Consider the following 23,053-nt stretch of genomic DNA (forward strand, 5'->3'; position numbering starts at 1 on the left):
TCCTAGACCACCGGCAGTGTTACTGGGAAGAGAAATAGTAGCCATACACACATGGCGCCGGCTAGTATTCCCGTGAAGAATGACGGACACAGTATGCCGAAAATCATAACTAAATAGATATATACCGTTCCCTCAAACGTCATGGAATAACTGCCGAATAGAAGTCAGTCTTAGCAGGTTGGATCAGGCAGCGCCAACACCGAAACGCTTTCAGGAAAGGATGTTTCGTACGACGCATGCCGGTAATGCTTAACATCAAAAGACGAGAAATTGTGTAGTTTTGGTGCTGAGACGTGACAGGCCAGGAATGTAATCCGGTGCAATTAACAGTACACACTCTAATCTAGCTATCCAGCGATATTTAGACGCTTCCCGGATTCGTAAGAATAACATGTTGAGACGTTACGCAAACCATGTCAAATATAATTAAAAATCTGAATTCAGGGTTAGGGTTTTACTGACATCAATGTCTGCAACTTAGTTTATCGCGACCGGCAGTGTGAAAACAAACAAAGGGATACATGTAGTGATAAGTGGTCGAATATCATCGGTATTTGCAACGCGTACCGCAGAATCTCAGGAATAACGAAACGAACTGGGCTGGAATACCACTTACCCATTGGTCAAGACGACCAAAAGTTACGCTTTGGGTCTGTCGGATTGAGGCTCAACAAGCATTTGACCAATCCGAAGCCCAATATTCCAGTCCAGTTCGTTTCGTTATTCCTGAGATTTTGCGGTAGTAGAGTAGTACTTTAGGGGCCCGCATATGTATTGATTTTTTTTACCTTGATAGAAGTAGGCGGCACGCAATGCCACTGCGGGAATACGGAATGAATCCAGGCTCATGATTGTCAATCAGGCTGCATGGCGTTGCAGCATCTTGGAGGTGTTAAGCGACACACGCCTTGTCTTCTCTGCCAACAAGTTGGCTTTTTTTTTTTTTTAGGGCTAGAGACTGAGTTTAACTCCTTGTATTTGTAGTTGGAGCTCCTTGAAAGAGCACAAAAGGTATTATTGGTGGCGACTCGCAAGGAAAATAACGTGCCCCTGAGACATGAAAATTGACGTCCCGAACCGTTTTTTCGTCCGGGTAGGGTATGCATCAACCAGTTGTCTTCCCCAGCGCACATGCACCAGTCAAAAGAATAACTCCAACTTTCACTCCGTAGGAGGTCCCACGAGGATTATTCCATAAGCTTCTTGCCTCCGCGTGTTGCACTTTCCGACATACAGACTCTTCACTCTAGCTAGATGAATATCCTTGAAATGTCCACCTCGGATACGCCAACGATAAGAATATTATTACCCATATTTTTGTCCTCCGCATACATGTATCTACAAGTGCCTGGTCCCCATATATAACTCAGCCCAACCGCAACTTGCCAGTTTCCTCCTCTGCGTGCTTCAATTTCGATTGAGAATTCTCATAGGTAGCCACAGCTTATTGACTCACGTAAATTTGCTAGCTACCCTCTTTCTGCTTAGGTCTTTTCTGTTTTTTTCTCCATGAGCGAAGTTGCCTTTCTTCCCTCACTTCCCACAAATTGACGTAATTCGAAATCTCCCAACTCTCACAGCTGGACAGCAGCTCAGGCTGGGCTTCAACATTGTCTGTAGACAGGTTTTGTCTCCCGTGGAACTAAAGTAGTCGCTGTGCGTAGGTTCTTTGAACAAAATATGTTTTCGTCATCATATCCCAGGAGGAATTCTTCCAGTTCAATCTCGGGTACACTGCCGCCACTAGAATCACAGCGGCAACAAAAGAATCGCGAAGGTGATCTGGAATTTGGAACGCCTCGACCCAAACCACGGCGCAGGTTGACATTTGATTCAAACTCCGTCCCCATTTCGAGATCGCCACCGTCTCCGCCAACTCAGTTAGGAAAACAAAATTCTCGTTCCTTTTTTCATAGCTCTTATCATGATTCGCAAAATGGTTGGTACCTTCTTATTTTTCGGAGGGCAATTCGAGGGTTACTAATGAAAGTGAATCACAGACATCGATAAGTCTCTCTGGCCACAGTATTCTTCATCAGGCGTTCGTGAGCACACCGCCGAACTTGCAAATCTAGTGCTTTCGGATGTCAATTCTATTCACAATGGTACACCGCCTCGAACTTTGCCTTCATCTCACTCAAACCACAATTTCGAGGGTGGTTTCTTGCCAGGCAGCTTTAGCAGGGCAAACAATCGCGCGTTTCTTCAATTAAGAAGCGCAGATGTTATAAACGAAGTGTCTGAACCTACGACGCCAGACGAGCTGGCGGGCACAAGGGGAAAGTCATATCTGACGCATCTGCTACGGAGCTCGCCTCCAAAAACCGACTCAGAGGCTGAAGACAAGCCAGCCTCTTCTGAAGGCCAATCGATGTTGGACGATATCGTCTCTGTCTGCCCACCGTTGACCGAGCAGTCATCACTGCTTCCAAAAGCACACCCCGAAAGTATCCAGAGGAGAGTCTATGACACTATCTCTAGGAACGATGATAACCAAACCCGAGATCCATTTCGACCAGTGTCGAGCATTAATATCAAAAAGGTAATCACTTGGCCCAGTGCAAAAGGGTTACAGGCGATAAGAAGCGTATTCCACTACAAGACGTGGAATAAGAAAGAATTGTGGGAAAAGGGAGTAGTTAAAACGACAAAATGCCTTCCCGCCGTATTCTTAGGACTACTTTTGAATATTTTGGACGGACTATCGTACGGTATGGATGGGCACTTATCTTGGATCATGCATCTCAACGACTGATAACTTAATAGGGATGATCTTATTTCCGCTGGGTCATGATATTTTCAACAATTTGGGTCCAGATGGTCTCTCGATATTTTACGTGAGCTGCATAGTTTCGCAGCTTGTGTATTCATGCGGCGGAAGTGTATTCAAGGGTGGAGTAGGTTCAGAGATGGTAAGTCTTTCTTTCATGAATTTTCATTCTGCTTCCTCATCTCCTGGATTTTAGCTAATTCATCTTAGATTGAGGTTGTGCCTTTTTTCCATAAGATGGCTATTACAATCCTCAACCGGGTTGGTGAAGATAATCCCAAAAGTGTCTTGGCAACCACGGTTGTTTCGTATGCCTTAAGCTCCATTCTCACAGGCGTGGTATTCTTCGGACTTGGTACCATGAGGCTTGGTTCATTGATTGGGTTCTTCCCGAGGCATATTTTAGTTGGCTGTATAGGTGGCGTCGGATGGTTTCTTGTTGCAACAGGCCTTGAGGTTTCTGCCAGACTTGAGGGTAACCTGAATTACGATCTGTCAACATTATATAAACTCATTGATCCATCGACTTTTGCACTTTGGACCATACCATTATTTCTGGCCGTGTTCCTGATATTCTGTCAAAAGTTTATCAAATGGCCGCTATTTGTGCCTTTATATTTTCTTTTTATCCCCGCACTTTTTTTTATTGTCGTCGCAGTAGTACCGCAACTTAACATCGTTAGTCTTAGAGAGAATGGGTGGCTGTTCGACGCCCCTGCAGACAACGTACCGTTTTGGCACTTTTATACTCTCTATGGTAAGCAACCCTTGAATCCTGTTGCTCTGCTCCCAACCAGAGAATTCATCTAATCTTTGAGTTTTTCTAGATTTTAAGGAAGTGGATTGGAGAGCATTGCTTAGCACAGTACCCGCCATGTTTGCTCTGACCTTCTTTGGAATACTCCATGTCCCTATCAATGTTCCCGCCTTGGGAGTGTCTACTGGGGAAGATAATGTTGATGTAGACAGAGAACTCATTGCACATGGAGTGTCAAACGCACTTTCCGGCCTTCTTGGTAGTATCCAGAACTACCTTGTGTATACTAACAGTATACTATTCATCCGAAGTGGAGGTGATAGCAGAGTTGCGGGTGTTATGCTCGCTCTGGGAACCGCTGGTATCATGATGATTGGACCTTCAGTAATTGGATACATACCAATCATGGTTGTCGGAGCACTTATTTTCTTACTTGGCATCGAGCTCTTGCGTGAAGCGCTCTATGATACATGGGGCAAGTTATCCAGGCTTGAGTATCTTACGGTAAGTAATTATTCTTTTGGCCGACTCTCGCTTTTGATGATTGCTAATCTGTCAGATCTGCATAATTGTTATTACAATGGGCGCATGGGATTTTGTTATTGGTATCGTGATTGGAATAATCCTGGCTTGCATGTCCTTTGTCGTTCAGACATCACAAAAGTCTGCAATTCGTGCTGCATATTCCGGGGTTTTTGCCCGCTCGACGGTACGGCGTCATCCCATTCAGCAACGATTTTTGCGTCAAGTCGGCCGCCAAATTCAAGTATACAAACTTGCCGGATATATTTTCTTTGGTACTATTTCCTCTGTCGAGAACACGATCCGAAATCTGCTCAAAGAGCAGAACTTTGAAGTTCAACCAATACGATATCTAATCATTGACGTCGGAAATGTCACCGGAATCGATTTTTCGGCGGCAGAAGCATTTACTCGAATGCGCAGGCTGCTGGGTGCTCGTAAAGTAGAAATGATTCTATCAGGGGTGAAACCAGACGATGAGGTTGGGAGGGGGTTGAGGGCAGTCGGGCTTTGGGGTGATAACGATAAATTGCAAGTATTCGAAGATTTAAATGCAGCACTCGAGTCATGTGAAAATGAATTTCTTTCTGCACTTTATCGCCAACGCGATGAGATTATCAGGCGAGAGCGTGATAATGAGTCGAGACATCTCGGTAATAGATTCATGCTCCGATTATGATCAGTAACATATTAATAAGTGCGCAGATGTCCCAAATAATTCCAGCTCAGGCATAATTAGCGTGGATGCTTCGCTTGGCTCGCCACGGCGGAATTTGGTCCATCAAGCAGCAACTTCAACCATCAAAGACGAGGAGACTGCCCAACCTTCAAAGTGGCAAAATTTTAAGCAGCCACTACCCTTGATCTTGCAGGTTTTTTCAGAAATGACCGATAAAAACGAAGATTTCTGGTTTAAAGCAGTGCCATTCTTCCAGAGAAGAGAATATACTGAAGGGACTGTTCTTTTTCGCAGAGGGGTAAGAAATATCGCAAATTTGGTATACAGTATTTTCAGAATTAAAGCTAAGGGAAATTAGGATAAATCCACGGAATTCTACCTTTTGGAAGAAGGTATATTTGTCGCTGAGTATGATCTCGAACAAGGAAAATTCTTTGAGAGTATCGTGGCTGGTAAATCTCACCTGACCTCCAAACAAGATAATCAACATCTGATAATAACCAGGAACTACTTGCGGAGAGTTGCCGTTCTTCTCAGAGACACATCGGACCGCCAACATGTTTGCCGAGAAGGATACTGTTGCGTGGGTACTTGACCAAAGAAATTGGGGGTCATTACAAGATAAAGAACCAGATGTAGCCAAGGAATTGTTGAAGTTATCATTGAAGCTTACGAGTGAACGAATGGGAGCTATAACAAGGTGAGTAGTGCATCGTCGCCATCTAATGACAGCCAGTCATCGTTCCGATACCGCCAATTTCTATACATCTTCAGATTCACAAATAGCTAACAAGAGAAATTCCTTAGTTATGTTCTGACAAGCGCTGGGTGATAAAACAAGTTGTTGATGCACACCCCTAGCCCGGACTGTTATGGGGCAGAAGGAATTCAATTAGTCATATCACAAGTGTATGGAGATCATGCTATTTTTCTCTTTCTGCTTAGACACATAGTAGGGTCTACTGTAGCAAAATTATTATATCGCATTCGAAGCATATCTTGCGAAGTTGAGCTGTCTTAAAAAACAATGTAGCATCGTACTGATCTTGCGGCTTAATTACTTACACTTGGGAATATAAAGTATGTGTAATGCTATTACATACTTGTCGACTGTGGGTTCTAGTACACCCGCGGGAAAAAGTGACGAAACAATGCCTGCACTTAACTTGAGCCCTAATGACAAGAAGTACTTTAACTACAAAATGAAAAAGAGAGCATATACTACGGCCTCTGAAGTGTATTTACTACCTTGTATGGCCTCCCTTCAAAAGTCACGGTTGTTGCTTAACCGCGTTGTTGGTGGCCACTCATTGTTTCGTCACTTTTTTCCCGCGGGTGTACAAGAACTGATATCAGAAAAAGTGTTTAGGATCTTCGGGTGGCTCACACTATAAAGTAACAGTATCACAGTACTATTATCTGCAGGACCGTATGGAAGCTACAGAAGCCAGTGTCGATTGCACTACAAGAAATGGTGGAAACCAATATAGAAAACTCAATCAACACAGGATTTCTACACATGTTCAGCATCATTATGTAGAGTACGTACTAGGTACATATATTTAAGAATTCTGTTCATTGACGAATATGATGCCCAGGTATTTTTAGCTAAGCTACCTATACTTGCTGGATTAAATAATTTATTGGCTCCGACTCTTTTACTCCAGGTCGAGCAATTGGATGAGATATATCCATCGTGAAAATCGTGATTCGTGAAAATAAGGTTGCAAGAAACACATACATGTATCCCGACAGGCGTACGGTAGTAGTTGATGTATGGATTACAGAATGGAGAGCGCACCTAAAACCACAATCTTCAGTTTCAATTGTCATTAAAATCCATGGAAGGCTGAATAATCGGATTATTCGAATTTTTCTTTCGCAGATCACCCTTCCTTGAGACCGAACAGGGCCTTAGTCCAGTTCCGTCATTTAAACTGTGTGAACATATTGGTAAAGTACAGGTACCTACAGGGCTAAAGCAGTACCACCTATCACTGGTGCCATCATTGAGATAGGTAGACAAGATTTTCCAAGGGTACTGAGCTTTTAAACTTTGACTGGATTGCGTTCACCCACGGCGAGTCCACGCGATTCAAACGGGCACTAGCGAGGAACAGCCAAGAAAACGTGTCCGTGCTCGGAGCCCTTGCAACAAGTCACAACCAAATCCGGGCATGGGAAATTAGGAATGGTAATTCCTCAATGCGCTGGACGGTATACAATCAATTACGGTTAGCCTGGCCGAGAAATTGGACGATGGAAAAAAGGCACACTAGAGTAGAGGGAGTACTCTACATGTACCTACATGTACATGTAGGTCATGTACGTACATACATGTACCTGCTTTGTACTCAGATACAGTCGCCTCCGTTATAACGAACCTGCATATTCCAAAATTTCTCGTTCGATACAGCAGATTATTCGGTACAGCAGGTAAAATTCTATGTGAAACTCAGATTCGGATCACCAAAACCCGTTCGTGATAGCAGATTTGTGGCTTTTTTGGCATTTAGTATAGCGGAGGGCAACTATACTCGTTTACCACGGAAAGAACCAGAAAATACAGTTGCTCAGAGCAAGGATTATTTGTATGGAGTGGCGGTGATCTCTCATACAAATTATCCCTGTCTCTGTCACTTACATTTTCTGGTTCTTTTCGTGCTAAACGAGTACTCTCCAAGAACTCATAGTTTCCTGACGTTTTAAAACGGGCTGCTATTACATGACATAGAAAATCGTGCCAAGGCCATGATTTTGGATGGCATGCAATAGCAGCCTGATTAAAAACGTATGTACCTACATGTACCTACAGGTAGATACACAGAATACTAACACTACTATCCATTGCTCAAACAAAGTGCGCTTTGCGTTGTCTCAATATGAAGGTACATATTTGTATTCTACCTGCACAAAGCCTAAATATTACTGTGATGGAGGGTGAGAAGATTAATACAGAGCGAGTCCTACTTAAAGTTGTAAAAACCTGCTTTAACGATAGATAAACAGATGCACGAGCCAAAAGCATTTCCTTGCATATCTATCGGGTGGTGTTTATGTTTTTCTTTTTCTTCCCTTAATCCTTCTCTTATTGGTTGGCACATTTTATTCCTTTCTTTTCATGAAAGGGCCAGGAAGTACCCCTGAGAGGTGTAGCGATTAGACCACCTCGATAGGGCTAGGTTCCCGGCCTACGCGATTGGACAATGATGCATCACGGAAAGACCCTGACCTTAGTAAATAAAGTAATATCTTGGCGGGGAGCAAAAACAGTGCAATCTAACATTCATATCCCAAAACACGAGATTGTTGCGGTGTGTGCGTGAGTGCGGGTGTGTGGGTGGACAGAAGGGCACGCGAGAAGACAGATGAGAGCGCATATAACCTCCAAACAAAGACTAGCGAGTAAAACCGAGGGGATGAAACGAAGTCATGCGATCAGTGAATGGAGAGAAAACTTGTGGAGGGTACCTAGGGAGGAAGGAGGGTGTCAAGAGGTACAGTACAAAACCATACCGATACAGAGTAAGATTCGGCAAAAAAAATACGTGATAGTGGGTATCTCATCAAGAGTAAGGGTGTGTGTGATAGATAATACAGCTGTAGCTCCATGTATCTTCCTCGGACAAATAATTTTCTTAAGGATACACTTACAAGTATGGACTGAGCACCCTGTTCTGCAATATTATTTGAGACGGGCTAACGGCATCTGGGGTATGAGACGGACTGCACGATGAGAGTGAGGGAATGATGTAGGGAGTAGGGAGAACAATTAGGGCGTGTGAGGGCTGGATCGCTGGCTGGACAAAATGGCTGGGAAGCTCTGGAGGGGTGCCTCATTGGCTGGGGGACCCTGCTTGCCCTGAAACTCGAGCCTCTCATGTGCTCCCCACCTCTGCTACCTCTTTTTTACTTCCTCCCTCTTCCTTCTCTCCTTCCCTCCTCCCCTCCTCTCTTCCACACCAGCTTGCACTCTTTTCTCCTCTTCCTCAGAAGCTTGCCTTAAACCCCCAATTACTTCCACTCAAACTTGGCTAGTTTTATCTGCTATCCCTTCGCAGGATCAAGCTTTTAAATACGACCTCAAGCACCTGCAAAAAACAAAATAAAAAACAATCTCAAGAATAGCAGACATGTCTGATAATTCAGGAAAGCCAGAGGAAAAGGTGGTTCTCGAGCCATCCAAGGCCGCCGAAGAAGTTCCTACAACATCAGAAGCAGTCACAGTACCAGGAACAGAGGAAGTCTCTCCAGTAACAGCCGAGGCGACCACTGAGGAGACGCCTGCTGAAGAGAAAAAGGAGGAGAAGCCAGAGCCCAAGGAGATTACTCACGGGCTTTTGGCGAAGGCCCATGGGGGGCTTCTGTCGTGAGTGGAATCAATATTCCTCTAGGTGATGCAGTGACCTGACGTAAGAAACAATAGATTTTTCAAACAAAAACGGTTCTTTTACTTCCAGGATGAGCCTATTTCTGAGGATAAGTTGAAAGTTTATCTTCACAAGGATGGCTCTTCCCGTTCAACCGCTGCATATGCCAGCCAAACCAGCAAGGGACTACTCCTATATGCCAAAACGGAAGGACAGAAGGAAGTTCCTCATGGAATTATCAAGTTGGTCAGTGGTCTACTTATGTTTCGACTTAATATGTGTGCTAATATACTTGCAGGCCGACGTTACCGAAGTTCAGCCAGTTGGCACCACCAAGTTTGTTTTGAAGCTAGCTGCGCAGGATCTTCATTTCGAATCTTCTGCTGCGGAGCGTGACAGCTGGGTATTCACCTTGAATCATAAGATCAATGAGGCCAAGGCGGCTTTTGAAGAAATCACCAATTCAGAAGGATATAAAGCTGCCTTTGAAAAACTTAGTGAGTCACGAGTGGTTGAGCGTGGAGCGGGTCTAGGCTAATCATGCATCTTTTTGCAGCCAAACCCACAGTTACTGCTGCCGCAAAAGCACCAGAGAAGACGTCTGAATCTCCTGAAGTGGAGGCCGGGGAAGTTAAAGACTCCGAAGCCAAGGCCGATAAAGAAGATGTCACTTCCGGAGCAGAGGAAGAATCTGGTCCAGCCGATAGGAAGGCAGAACCTCCTTCCAAGAAGAATAAGAGAACCTCTGTCTTTGCCTTCCTTGATAAGAAGAAGAAGCCTGAGGAGAAGAAAGACGAGATCGCCGAGAGCAAGGAAGAAGAGCAAAAAGAAGAGATTAAGCCTACTGAACAAGAGCCTGTTGCTGCTCCCGCCGTCACCGAAGGTTTGTTAATCCCACACCGCCGGACATTCATGAATGCTGGGAAACTAATGTTCTACAGATGCCCCAACAGAAATCAAAGAAACAGTTGAGGTTGACGAGGCGGATAAGTCCGTCGAGCCCACCGCCGCTCCTAAGCCCACAAAGAGGAACTCAATCTTTGGTGCTTTCATCCGCGAGAAGAAGGAGAAAGAAGTTGAAGAAGAGAAGAAGGAAGACGCTAAGGCTGAGGCCTCTGAACCAGCCGAAGTTATTGCCACTGAAGCTAAACCACTCGATGTCCCTGTCGAGGCTGCTACTACAGAGAAGACTACTGAATCTGCCTCGTCTCCTCCCAAACAAAAATTTCTCTCTACCTTTTTCGATAAGAAGGAAAAGAGCCCTGTTGCTAAGACTGCTGAAAAGGTAAGGGTTTTATCTGCCTCAGTCTCCTGATACCTAGCTAAGAAATAAATACAGGAGACCGACACAAAGCCTGCCGAGGCAGCGACAGAGATCCCCGCTGAGAATATTGATGCGACTCCTATCGTTGCTGTAGATGAATCTGCAGCTCCTGACGCTACCAGCCCGGCTACCAGCCCCAGAGAGCAGAAGCGAAAATCTAGCTTCTTCTCCTTCAAGAAGGATAAGAAATCAGAGGATGTCAAGTCTGATTCGGAAGACGCCGAGCCAGCACTCAAGTCAGGCTCAACCTCGCCTCTTCCCAAAGCTGGTGCTGGATTTTTGGGCTTAATGCGCAAAGCTAGTAAGTCAACAAAGAGTACCGGTAAGGAGGTTGAGAATAAGGAGGTTGCCGCTCCGGAGACTGTCACCGAGGAGCCCGCTACCGCTACTACTGGAGAAGCCGGTGAAACAGCAGTGTCCGCCGCAACTGCCGAGCCAACTGCTACCGCCATTGAAGATGTTGTTCCGGAGACTGTCACTGTTGGTCAAGCCCCAGTTCAGGCCACCACTTAAATTTAAAACGATTTCTCGATATGTCGGTATGAAAATTTCTTTGCTGTCTTGTTTCTGGATTTAGCGATCTCCAAATCCTGTATCTCTTCAACTAATCGGCATCTCTTTCTTTTTTTTCTTTCTCCTTTTTTTTTCCCCTCGCAATTTCTCATTTTCTACTTCCTCAATGTCATGTTTTTTTCCGTTTTCTTTTCTTGTCTCTATTTCCTTCAGAAACTGTGCCCATTGGGCTGCCATACCTCGATTACCGTGGCCTCCATTGGGCAGGAATTTCGATAGTTTTCATCACTTAATTTATACCTTGTGTAAAGCTTCAATTACCAAGATAAAAAAATGCCTGTGACTAGCAGACATAATTTTTCCCTTGTGTATTTTATTTCACCCTGTCCATTCTTATTCACTCCCATCCATCCATAATCACAATCTCTTATTTATTGTTCTTTCAAGGGCAATCGTTATATTAGTATTTAATAATTCGAAAACGTTTGTAGTTTTCGTCGCCAACTTTAGGTTGCTCAATTAGCCACTACTTAAAGTCGTGTCTCGATAAAAGTGATTTGTTTGCTGGCCTCAAAACGTAAAGTGACTTGTAGATGAATTACTGAATACAACTGAAAAGCTAACAAAAGCACCCAGCACGTGGGTGATAGCATACAGTAGATAGCACGGTTTAGACACTCATCTTTGCTGACAGGCATTGTATCTTTGAAGAATGCATGCTGACCTCATTTATACGTAAACACTACAAGGTCGTAAAAATTATGGCAATATCTTTTTTCTAGTATTAAGAGTAGTATAATTTTTATTTGCAGGAAACCCACCGACAGGATTTTGATCAAGAAATAACGTATTTTATGAGAGCTAATCCTTTTTTATGGGTAGAATACTACAAACTAATGCTAACTGCCTAAACTAAATTGCCCGCTAGTCACTTTTAAACCAGGTACTTATAGCCCGAACGGTTGTAAATTGGCAATGAACTTAACAGGGCCGATAGATCAAGTTTGGTATAGGTACCTTGTTTGTTGCCAATATTCTCGTGATTGATACATAGTTTAAAACCGTATAAACCTCTGATAGTAAGGATTAAGTACCTGCTGCTGTAGTCATAGAGATAGGATTAATAGGTGAAACGTCATAGCCATTATTCCTTGTGTGATGCTGATCCTCTTTGCGTGGGGGCTGAAAAATATCATGGGTCAGCTTGGCCAGGTGGCGCTTTATGATTGTAGTCTAATTACCCAATTATATATGGTTCGATATCAAAGGCCCGCACTCCCTTATTTTACTTCCGCTATCCCACCCCCCAAAAAGCAAATTTTATATGTGGCTTTACTAACAGATCCCGTTATCTCTCTTATCAAATAATAGATCTCCCATACAAATCTAATTCCTGCGTTATAGGGTGGGCAGCATTGCCAGACGAAGGGATAGTCCCTTGACCCGACAAGTCAGCCAAGGAGGAGAACTACATGTAGGTAGTATGGTAGTTATGACTATCACGGCGGTCGACCCGCGGGCCCGTCGAAGACTTCGTGGTATTGAGGATAATTATAATTACAGATGGCTGGTCACCACTGTGTCCATTCGCAAAGACTATACACTACATACGGAAGGTCTAAAGTCACCTTAGTACAATAACGCATGAGCGCCGCTACTTCGACTACCAAAGATTTTCAACCGGTATTATCATTGCCCCAAAAATAAGAGGTGATATATTCTTTTATCTATTATAGCAAAATTTACTTTCCTTCTTGGACAATATTATTCTAACTACATGATCTCAGCCAGGCGACTCACACACATATATATGTACTTCTGCTACCGTAAGAGAATAATAATCTAAAGCTTACTTTCTAGTCTTCCGGTGGCTCTGGGCACTACATTTATCGTTATCGACTGAGGCTACCTCCCACCTGAACAATTTCCTTTACCGGGTACATGGAGTGAGCTCTCCGTGTCAAACTTATTCTTGTCGCTGTCAAGCTGGTGTGCTTACGTCCTGGTAACAATTCTGAATCAATCACTCACAATCCCGATACTTAGCGTTTATATATATCTACATCTGTACTCTATGTACTACACATGCATACGGTACCTACCGTACATATATGTACATGTAGGTCCGTTGACAGGTGGTTTTAGATCTGACATATGTACATGTAAATGTAGTTCAGGGCAGTTTACTCGTAATTTCCTGACGTTTTTGAACCGGGCCGGGTCCGCATGACAGGTGCAGGAGGCCGGGCAGGTGGTTTGGGCCAATGATAGGTTTAGATCTAAACCATAACAACGCCATGTCAAGCTGCAAGAGCAGGGAGAGTTTCGGGCAGAGTACTTGTATTTTCCTGACGTTTTTGAACCGGGCTGGGTCCGCATGATAGGTGCAGGTAGGTACAGGTAGGTACAGGTACTCGTAGTTTTTTGACGTTTCCGGACGCGACCACTATTGCATGCCATACAAACGATAGCCTTGGCGGGTTTTTTCTGTGTATGCAATAGCAGTTGCGTCCGGAAACGCTGTGAAATTGCGAGTAGATGTCTCGAGTGCGTGAACGATCCAGCAGTAAGTACGGAGCTCGATCATAACAAAGTAGGTCAAAAGTTGAAATTGTTTCCCCCGTTGTCTGCAATACATGCCTCGATCCTTCTTGACATGCTGGTTGATTCTAGCTACTGGGTAATTCCTCCATTCATTTAATACTAGACGTTTGATTGCGGCTGCAGCAAAATCCATCCCTATTTGATTTTGGATATTGTCCTTCATTTCTATCCATATTCATTCAATTGAATTTAAGTAAGGTGAATTTGCAAGCCAAATAAATATGGTGATACCTAGTCTTTCACAGGGATAATCATGAGAGTGATCTATGTGTGTAGGTGCATTATCCTCCGGTATCACTATACTACCTCACTGTGCAATCTTCCGAATAACAAAGAGGTAGAGTTCTGGATTTAAAATCCGCTCCCGATATATAAACTAATCTACACCCTACTTTGTTTTTCTACTATGTATTTTGAGCTCTAGATTACTGCTTAAATAGTTCCCGTTCACGTGATAAAGAACTTCTTCTGCCAACTCCTCCTTATATTTGCGTTGAAGTTAAACTGTTACTGCGTGCCGAAACTTAGGTTACAGAAAGGAGAATGTTAGATTAGTTATTAGGTTTCGGTATATTCTTTAGGTTTCTGTTACACAAGTTATGGGTAATACAGACAGGGATTAGGAAAAGTATAGATACATAGGGTATTGCTCTTATTTCTCTTCTTTCCTTTTTCTTTTTACTCAACCTTCCTGTTTCCATCCTCGCTGCTAGCTTAGATTCTATAGTTCTTTGTCCTTTCTGTCTGTTTATTTGCAATACTATTATTGTTCTACATTATACAAGTTGGGCTATCTATATCCCATGATACGGATCAGCCACTTGAGTCTATAGTCAATAGTCTATTGCCTATAGCTATGGTCCACTAGTATGCCATACCAAGGGAGTCCACAGTACATCGCTTAGTCCATAGTCTCCATCTATACTACCTTTCGCTTCGATTATGTTCTTTGGCAACTATAGTCGATGACCTTATTTATGTCCATAGTCCAATGTAATGTAAATATCAGCTTCAAATTTTTTTTTTTTTAGATGTCTAATAGGGAGTATTGCATATATGGAAAGGTAGGTAAACATTATGATATATATGATTATAAAGTATTTCCTCCAAAAACAATTGTAGAACAGGTAGCATTTTATCTGTCAATGTTATAAGAAACTGTTGTAACAGAGCCATTTCAAGTGTCCGATGTATGAGCACATACAGGACCCGGTTACATGCTGAGAGTTATTGTTGGAAGCCAGTTGCACAGTGATATGCAAGTACCGGCGGTGTGGTTACCTAACAGCTATTAGAGTAACTACATTCTGGGCACTAGGAAGGTGATCTATTCATAGGAGCGATGACTGACGAGTCTATGCCTCACCAGTGACTAGAAGGCCGGCCAGAGTGAAGCTCTGATTGCCCGGTGATCCTCTGTATCCTTTGAGCATTGCAAGTCCGCCCAAGGGGCAGGGACTATGCTAGGGAGGTCTACAATAAGCGAAAGCTCTACAGTAATGATTAAGCTTACACCTGAGCGGCAGCTCATTCATGTAGGCCCCGGTTGTGTGGCAACCAAGGCTGCAGGTGTTACAAAGGCTTTGACTAAGGGTGGTTGCCTTGGGTATCGGAAACACCTGCTGACACTTAGAGAAAAGCGGGGTAGCGGTGGTATTGTTTCCAGACCGAGGAAAGGCTTCACCGGAACTTAGTAAGGAGTTAGGAGCAGAGAATAGAGGCCTTTGGAGTATAAGTACTCAGGTTCATTCTCGCCCTTCAGTCCTGTTCTCACCAGTCTTTATATAACGTGGGTCTATGGACGAGGGACTATAGTGTCAAGGAATACAATCGAGGCAAAGACTTAGTATCAAGAGATTCGTAACTATAGACTATGAGGTGGTTCAATCCTGATCCGAGATCCAAGATGAGCCCTATGACGTAGCGTAGAACAAAAGTAATATTCGTGGAATAAATACAGAGAGAGAGAGAGAGAGAGAGAATCTTATATTGCTTAGAAGCCGAAGCTTATCGCACACCTAACTACCCGACTACAACCTCCACCGACTAACCCGAAGACAAAAACAAAGTACAAAAACTAACTACCGCAGCTACGAGAACTACGTACATGATAAGAAAAACAGCGCACGAAGAGGGCGCGAATAACAAGTGGTACAGGTAAGCAGAATATAAGCGACAACAAAGAAACCTTCCCGCAGTAAGAAAGAACCCCAAACTTCTCCGTCAACTACATATAAGCGAGCACGATCCTAAACATGGTGTTCAACCGAAACGGTATCATTACCAACGTCCCCGGTGTCATATCTGTGGACGAACCTTAACAGGACTGGGAAACCACGCGCACGAAGGTAGGAAAGGCCAACCGCAACAGCGTCAGGTGTGAAAGCGAGGGGGGGTGGGTCGAATGTGGGTCCTCGGGCATCTGCTTGTCAGGCAGTGAGGAATTGAGGAGTGGTGACCAGTAGGTCAAGTAAAATTGGTGGGGTCGTCGGTCCCAGGAGCAACGGCTAAAGACTGTGCCCGAGTCGTGGTTGAAGTGGAGTCCTCTGAAGGGGACGTGCAGGAGGGTGGAGTCTGAGACTCAGTATGTATGGGGGTCGCAATCGAAAGTGCCGACCGTATTGTGTTGAGGGGTGGTCTCGGGGACCGGTAGGAATGGGTGAGGGGAGCGGGCCGCCTCGGTTTAAGAATGGGTTGCCTGGTTAAGGCCGAAAAAGAGGGGTAAGGTCACGGGACCTCGGGTAAAAATTTTGACGATAGTTTCGCGACCGAGAGGTCGCTAACTTCGCGGGCTGTCGAGCGCTTTGGCAGTAGATTCTCGCTGACTAGAGAGTACTGACAGTGTGCGTACCCGACGTGTGGGATCACTCGTGCGATGAGTGAAAGTAAGGAGGGGCGAGGGCAGCTTTCGAGAGTAGCCGCTGTTTTGGCGAGGGGTGAACGGTGGACGCATCCCGTAAGGGCACCGAACGAGCAAAGAAAGGGGGGTGTTGAGTGAGGGAAGTTCAGGGTCCGAAGCAATTCGAGAATCAGAATAACTCCATCTCGGGGGGAAAGAAATCCATCGCGAGCCAGAGGCGAGCGAATGAATACAGAAGAAGAAGAAGAAACTTATATTGCTTTGAAGTACAAGACTTATCGCACGCCGACCCAACCGCCTAAAACACAAACCGAACAAAAGAAAGAAAAGAAAACAAACAAACACAAACGAACAAAACAAGAACAAAGCAAGCACAAACAAACACAAACAATAACAAGGAAATTCCAAAACGACAGTCAACCGGAAAGCCCAACGACAAGGAGAAATAACATATCTCAGCGGACTCGAGCGCTGGATCCATCAAAACAAAAATATAAAAACAAATTTAAAGAGTAAAAGGAAACTGCCCTTCCTAATCCTGTTCCTAATCATTTTCTTCCATCTCCTCTTCCAGGTCCGCCTCCGCCTCCGCCGACTCGTACCATTTTGAGAGTTGAGATTGTTTTGCAAATTGTAGGATAAGGTCCGTTCTCAGGTTTGTAAACATCCAGTTTTCCCAGGTCATCACTCCGGGGATCTTCTCTATCAGAGGGGTGCGGATTCGAGCCCACGCTGGGCATTCCATTAGTATATGTTTCGCTGAGTTTTCCATACCACACTGGCATGGTTCGGGGTCTGTGTGTACTGCGTGTTTATCGATTCGGGTGGTTTGGCACCGGATTCGAAATACTTTTTTTGCTTCCGTAAGGGTGAGTTTCGCTATCTTGGGAGGGGGGCGGAGTTCCCCCCGATGGTGGTAGTTCGGTATTGATTGTGTGTTCCATTCTTCCAACAGGTGGTCGCGTAATAGTTTATTTTGGTTCCACTTATCTCTCGCATTTCCGGGGGTCTGGTATGGGAGTAATAGGGAGGCGAGTCGGTGTAAGCCTGTTCCTTTGATATTTGCTTCTCTGTATGGGAGGAGCTCGATCAGGGATTCATTGTTGGGGTGGATTGCGTCGGTGCAGAGTATTCTGGTTCCGTACTTTCTTGAGCGATATGTCAGGAGATGTTCTAAGGGGGGTAGGCCTGCTTCTCGGAGGAGTTTAGCTCTTTTGGTCCATCGTGGTAGGCCGGTGATGATCCGGGCCGCTTCGTTATATAGTAGTTCAAGGGATCTTATGATGTGGTCTGCACCAGTCCACCAAGCTTCGGATCCGTAGAGTAGACTTGGGAGGAAGCCCTGTGTTATGATGTGATGGATTGTTTTAACCGTTATTCCTGGCAGGCGGGCGGTGTATCGAATCTGGTGGAGGGCTTTAAGGCCTTTTGCGATCGCTGCTTCGATGTGGGGCCGGAAGGAGAGGGTCGGATCTATCCAGACTCCTACATATTTCAGCCTCTCCTTGGGGTGTATATTGGTATTGTTAATTTTGACCGGAAGTCGTGGTTGTTGTGTGGATGATGTGGTGGGCTGGAAGAAAATCAGGTCGTATTTGATTTGGAGTGGCTCAGCTTTTATTAGTCTCTCTCTCATTCGTTCCTCCATTCTCTTGATTGTGAAGCCTGGTGTTTTGGATATTTGCACCAGCGCATCGTCATCAATATATGTGGTGTCCATCTCTTTCGGGCTGCTTGTTGGGTCCAGGATTACTCCAGCATAGATCATAAATAGTACCGGGGACATGGGGCTACCTTGCGGCACTCCAGAATCATAGGGCTGTGGTTCCTCTAGCTCATGGTTGAATTGGAACTGTAGTTTTCTGCCGGTATTGAATTCCATGCACCATTCTGTTAAATAAGTAGGGAATTTTTGTTGTTGCATGATTTCCGCGAGGAGTAGGTGGTCGACACAGTTAAATGCTCCTTGGATATCGTTGGTTAGGATCGCTGGTCTGTCTCGCCGAGCGATTCCGGTACTGTTTTTCAGTAGTAAGTTTTGTTGTATTGGTGTTAAGGTTCTCAGGAGGGCGTCAATTGCCGAAATGGTTGGTCTTCCTCCAAATTGATTCGCTGAGAGTGTACCTAGGATTTCTCCAGCGGTGCAAAGTCTCTGAGCCACTATCTTCTCCAGGATTTTGCTGAAGCATTGTAGAAGGGAAATGGGCCGATAGGCTTTTGCTTCATGATAGTTTGCTTTGCCGGGTTTCGGGATCGGGATGCACTTAGCTATTTTCCATTCCGCTGGGTGCACTCCGTGCCGGAGCATAGCGGAGAACATGTCTTGAATTAGGGTTGTGTTTGCTCTCACTATTGCTTTAATAAAGGTATAGGGGATGCCGTCCGGGCCGGTCGCCGAATGCGCTGGACAGGAGTCGATTGCTTTATTAAGTTCTTCGGGGGTGACTATGTCGAAGGTGTTGCTAAGGTCAAAAGAGGGGGGCCTAATGTTTAGGGGGGGATGGTCGGGGGACGTCCGTTTTGAGGGGAAAAGTTGGGCTCTTAGAGCTTGGCACTTCCCCGCAAACGTTTCTTCACCTTGTATTGTTGGTATGATTGTGTCTCTCCTCCTTCCTGCATTTAGGATTCTCCAGACCTCACTACCCTTCGCCTCGTTCATCGTCTTTTCCCGCTGGTCCGCTTTTGCTTTCCGGATCATGACTGTCCATTCTCTGCATGCCTTCCGGTGCTCCTCCACGTGGTTGGGTTTCTTTGTATTTTTCGCCTTCCTTTCTGCCGCGTTTACCCTTGCCTTCATTTGTTTCATTTCCTCTGACCACCAGGAGTTGGCTCTTACCCCCTCCTTCGAGAGTGGTGTTACTATACTGATTGTTGCCCTGACCAGTTCTAGGAAGAAGTCGACAGTTTGTTCCGTATGTTCCTTGGTTTCCCATGCCTCTGCGGGGAGGGAAATGTTTGACATATGGTTCTCCAATAGCTTCCAGTCTGTTTGTCGCCACATCCGTCTTGGTACAAATGGTGGTTTTTCCAAGTGTAAGTGAACGGTGGTTCTCCCGTGGTCTGAGCCCGCTCCATAGGGTTCAGTGCTCCATCGTAGGTTGTGGTCGAGAGTTGGGCCTTTTACAAATGTAAGGTCGATGATTGTAGGCCTTTTCCCTCTGTCTCTGGGGAAGTGCGTAAAGACGCCTGGTTCATTCAGGAGGGTCAGTTTCTGTCTAGTTATCCATTGTTTTAGCCGTGCACCGTTGGCGCGGTCTGCTCGGATGTTATTCCTGTATTCATGTGATGTTACTCCGTACCACATTTGATGATGGCAGTTGAAGTCTCCCATTACTAGACAGTTGTCGAGGGTTTGGATTGTTTTCATCAGGAAACTGAACAATTTCTGGAAAGCATCTCCCGAGCCTCCAGAGAATCAAAAACCGTTTTGTTGTCTCAGGAGAATCTCAGGAGACTCAGGAGACTGTTGGAAGGCTGCTTAAAATGTACAATCTTGCTGATGTTTGCTATTTGGGCAAAGGGGCCACTTCGGCCTGGGGAGTATATATTTAGGATTTGGGTTTTCTTGTTCTGGATTTCTACCGTAATCGATACTATGAAGTTATCATGTGTGTAGTGATGTTTTGGTTTGAGGTTGGCATGTTTGCGGACGTATGTTGCGCATTTTGTATTGGTGTTGCTGGCTGTAAAAGTATAAAAGAGATTTGATTCTGGTGGGTATCCCTCTGCTGAGGTCCATGGTTCTTGTAATAAAAGGAAATAAATACTAGAGTCTGTTTCCGCTTCTTCTACCGCCGCCTTGGTAATAAGTTCGCTTGTAACGGGGACTATGAGCGTAGGAACTATGGGGCCAAGGAATACAACCGAGGCGAAGACGTAGACGTAGGAGGTTCGTGGACTATGGACTATGGGGCCGAAGGGTAGACCTAGGGCAAGAACAGAGACTATGGACTATGGATGGTTGTACCTGGTCTAGTATACCGGGTAAACCCTATGACGTAGCGCGAACCAAATAGTATTCGTAACTATAAAGTACAGAGGTTGCATAAAGAAAGAAGAGAAAGAAAGAGAAACAAGAAATCACAAGACAACGCCCCCCTTATATATCCATACCCTATCCCAATGCTGACTCATACCCTCGCATAACAGAAACAAAAAGAACATAATAGAAACCCGCTTCGCTAAACCCAACCACGCTGCATAATCCTTCTCCCTTATACCCCGACAACTCACATAGCCAACCCGCCTAGCTGCCGTTACAGACCACTCCCCCCTCTAAGGCCTATCTCCTGGTAGGCTTAGGCTTCCGTGGATAACATTCATGGAATCGTTTAACGATATCGGGCGAGTGTTCGACATCCGACAATGGCTGCCACGAAGCTTCATCATAACCAATATACTTTACCAAGTATTCAAACCTTCCCCGACGATTCCTAGAATCCAAAATATCCTCAACTTCCCACTCTGCTTGCCCTTCAATTTCAACCGGAGGCGGCGGTATTTGCTGCTGTCCAGGTACAGGATCGTTTGCTGTAGACGACAATAATGAAACATGAAACACTGGATGTACCTTCATTGATCGAGGGAGTTTCAACTCGTAGGCGTAGGGATTAACGATTCGCTTAACAGCATAGGGTCCAATGCGTTTCCAATCGAGTTTCTTTGAGGGTCGCTTGGTAAGGACATGGCGTGTCGATAAGAAAACTTGGTCTCCTACCCGATAGTAAGGAGCTGGAGTCCGATTCGCATTGGCCGACTCTTCTTGTATCCTTTGCGCTCGGAACATTTCATCTCGTAGAAATTCCAGCACATCCTTCATCTCTCGTGCAATCGTATTGGCTTGGTCTTCTGCTGTTGTTCGTCCATGTTCCAAGGGGCCGAAAGTTATTCTTGGATTCCTTGCCGTATTAGCATAGAAGGGCGAAACTTTGGTGGTTTCCGAAGCATGATTATTTGTTGCAAATTCGGCCATTGGTAACCATTGAGCCCAATCATCCTGTTGATAGGAAACATAGCTTCGGAGATACTGTTCCATCACGGCATTAATCCTCTCCGTCTGCCCATCCGTTTGAGGGTGGAACGCAGTAGAGAACTTTGGTGATATTTCTAGACGATCGCATAGTGACCTCCAGAATTCTGCAACAAACTGAGTCCCCCGATCAGATACCATAGTGTCGGGTAACCCATGTAACTTCCAAACATTGTCAATATACAGTCTCGCTACTTCCCTTGAGTCCGCCTCCTTTGTTGTTAGTATTAGGTGTCGCATCTTAGTTAACCTATCCACTACGACCAAGATTGCATTGTATCCATCGCTCTCTGGGAGGTCGGTAACAAAATCCATTGACACATCCGTCCATGGTCCATCGGGTATTGGCATCGGACGAAGTACTCCATAGGGTGCATTGCGTGGTGCCTTGCTACGGGCACACACATTGCAATTCCTAACATACTGGTCGACATACTTTCGCATTTGTGGCCAGTAGTACTCTCGATTCAGGAGTTCCAAAGTCTTCGCTCTACCTGGATGGCCTGCCGATGGTTTGTCATGATATTCCTTTAGGAGTCTTAGCCGAAGATCGTTGTCATCCGGTACATAGAGTGCGCCACGATAAAGTAGCCGACCGTTGTTATCTTCCGTGCATTCGGCAAGCGAGATCTTATTCGAGTGACGGACACCGTTCCGAAGCATCACGAGTACTTTGTTCGGGAAACTGTCAACTTGGTAAGCATTTGAGAACAACTCTTCTACAGTAGACATTCCTTCAGCGGATTCATTTGAAAAAGAACCCGCGAACAAACTTAGCTTTAAATCCAAATTTTTTCGCTTCAAAACCACCTGGCTTTGATGCGTCAACCGTTCATCCCCCTCCTTAGGTAGGTCACCCGACCTCCTAGTCAATGCATCCGGCTTTACCCCTTGTTTCCCTGGTCTAAATTGAATAACGAAATCGAAACGTGAAAGAAATTCCGACCAACGGGCTTGTCGACGGTTTAATAGCTTTGTTGACATAAAATATTCAAGGTTCCTATGATCGCTGAGGACTTCGATTGGAAATTGCGCTCCCTCTAGATGGTGTCGCCATTCCTCAAAACATCGTACAATTGCTAGGAGTTCTTTATCATAGATTTCATAGTTACATTCCGCCGGGGAATGCTTCTTAGAAAAGAAAGCAACTGGATGTAAAATTCCCTCATCGTCGCGTTGGGACAGAATTCCGGCGGAAACATAGTCGGATGCATCGGTTTCTACCACGATTTTTCGATCCGGATCAAAGTGCATTAGTATGGGTGCCGTTGTAAACATCTTTTTCAATGTCTGGAATGCTTCCTCCCTTTCACCCGTCCATTCGAATTTGACATTTTTCTTGGTCAGAGCTGTAAGCGGAGCAACAATTTTTGAGTATCCCAGAATAAACCGTCGGTAGAAGTTTGCAAACCCCAAAAATACTTGAACATCGTGGAGGTTCCTTGGTGTGGACCATTCCAAAACATCGATAACCTTCTTTGGATCCATCCTATTCCCATCCGGGGTGAGAATAAGGCCGAGATATTTCATTTCCTGGACCATGAATTCACATTTTTCAGGTTTAAGGTGAACATGATTCTCATCAAGTACCTTCAAAACCTTCTGGACGTGATCCTTATGTTCTG

The 23,053-nt window shown here is 44.9% G+C and overlaps 2 protein-coding genes across 2 annotated transcripts; both read left to right on the top strand.

The window, feature by feature from the left end:
* Positions 1–1,936: 1,936 nt before the first annotated feature.
* Positions 1,937–5,432, top strand: H6S33_007358 (uncharacterized protein; the record flags this gene model as incomplete). The annotated part of the gene is made up of 10 exons (XM_044838699.1): positions 1,937–1,943; positions 2,001–2,711; positions 2,767–2,912; positions 2,981–3,078; positions 3,460–3,527; positions 3,598–4,031; positions 4,087–4,702; positions 4,755–5,026; positions 5,087–5,180; positions 5,233–5,432. 10 exons carry the CDS (start codon positions 1,937–1,939, stop codon positions 5,430–5,432), a joined length of 2,646 nt encoding a protein of 881 aa, XP_044688894.1.
* Positions 5,433–8,861: 3,429 nt separating this feature from the next.
* H6S33_007359 (uncharacterized protein) lies at positions 8,862–10,935 on the top strand (the record flags this gene model as incomplete). The annotated part of the gene is made up of 6 exons (XM_044838700.1): positions 8,862–9,097; positions 9,155–9,344; positions 9,397–9,595; positions 9,655–9,981; positions 10,040–10,383; positions 10,438–10,935. 6 exons carry the CDS (start codon positions 8,862–8,864, stop codon positions 10,933–10,935), a joined length of 1,794 nt encoding a protein of 597 aa, XP_044688895.1.
* Positions 10,936–23,053: the final 12,118 nt, after the last annotated feature.

The sequence above is a fragment of the Morchella sextelata genome, assembly GCF_020137385.1.
Source record: "Morchella sextelata strain SCLS chromosome Unknown scls_23, whole genome shotgun sequence".
NCBI lineage: Eukaryota > Fungi > Ascomycota > Pezizomycetes > Pezizales > Morchellaceae > Morchella > Morchella sextelata.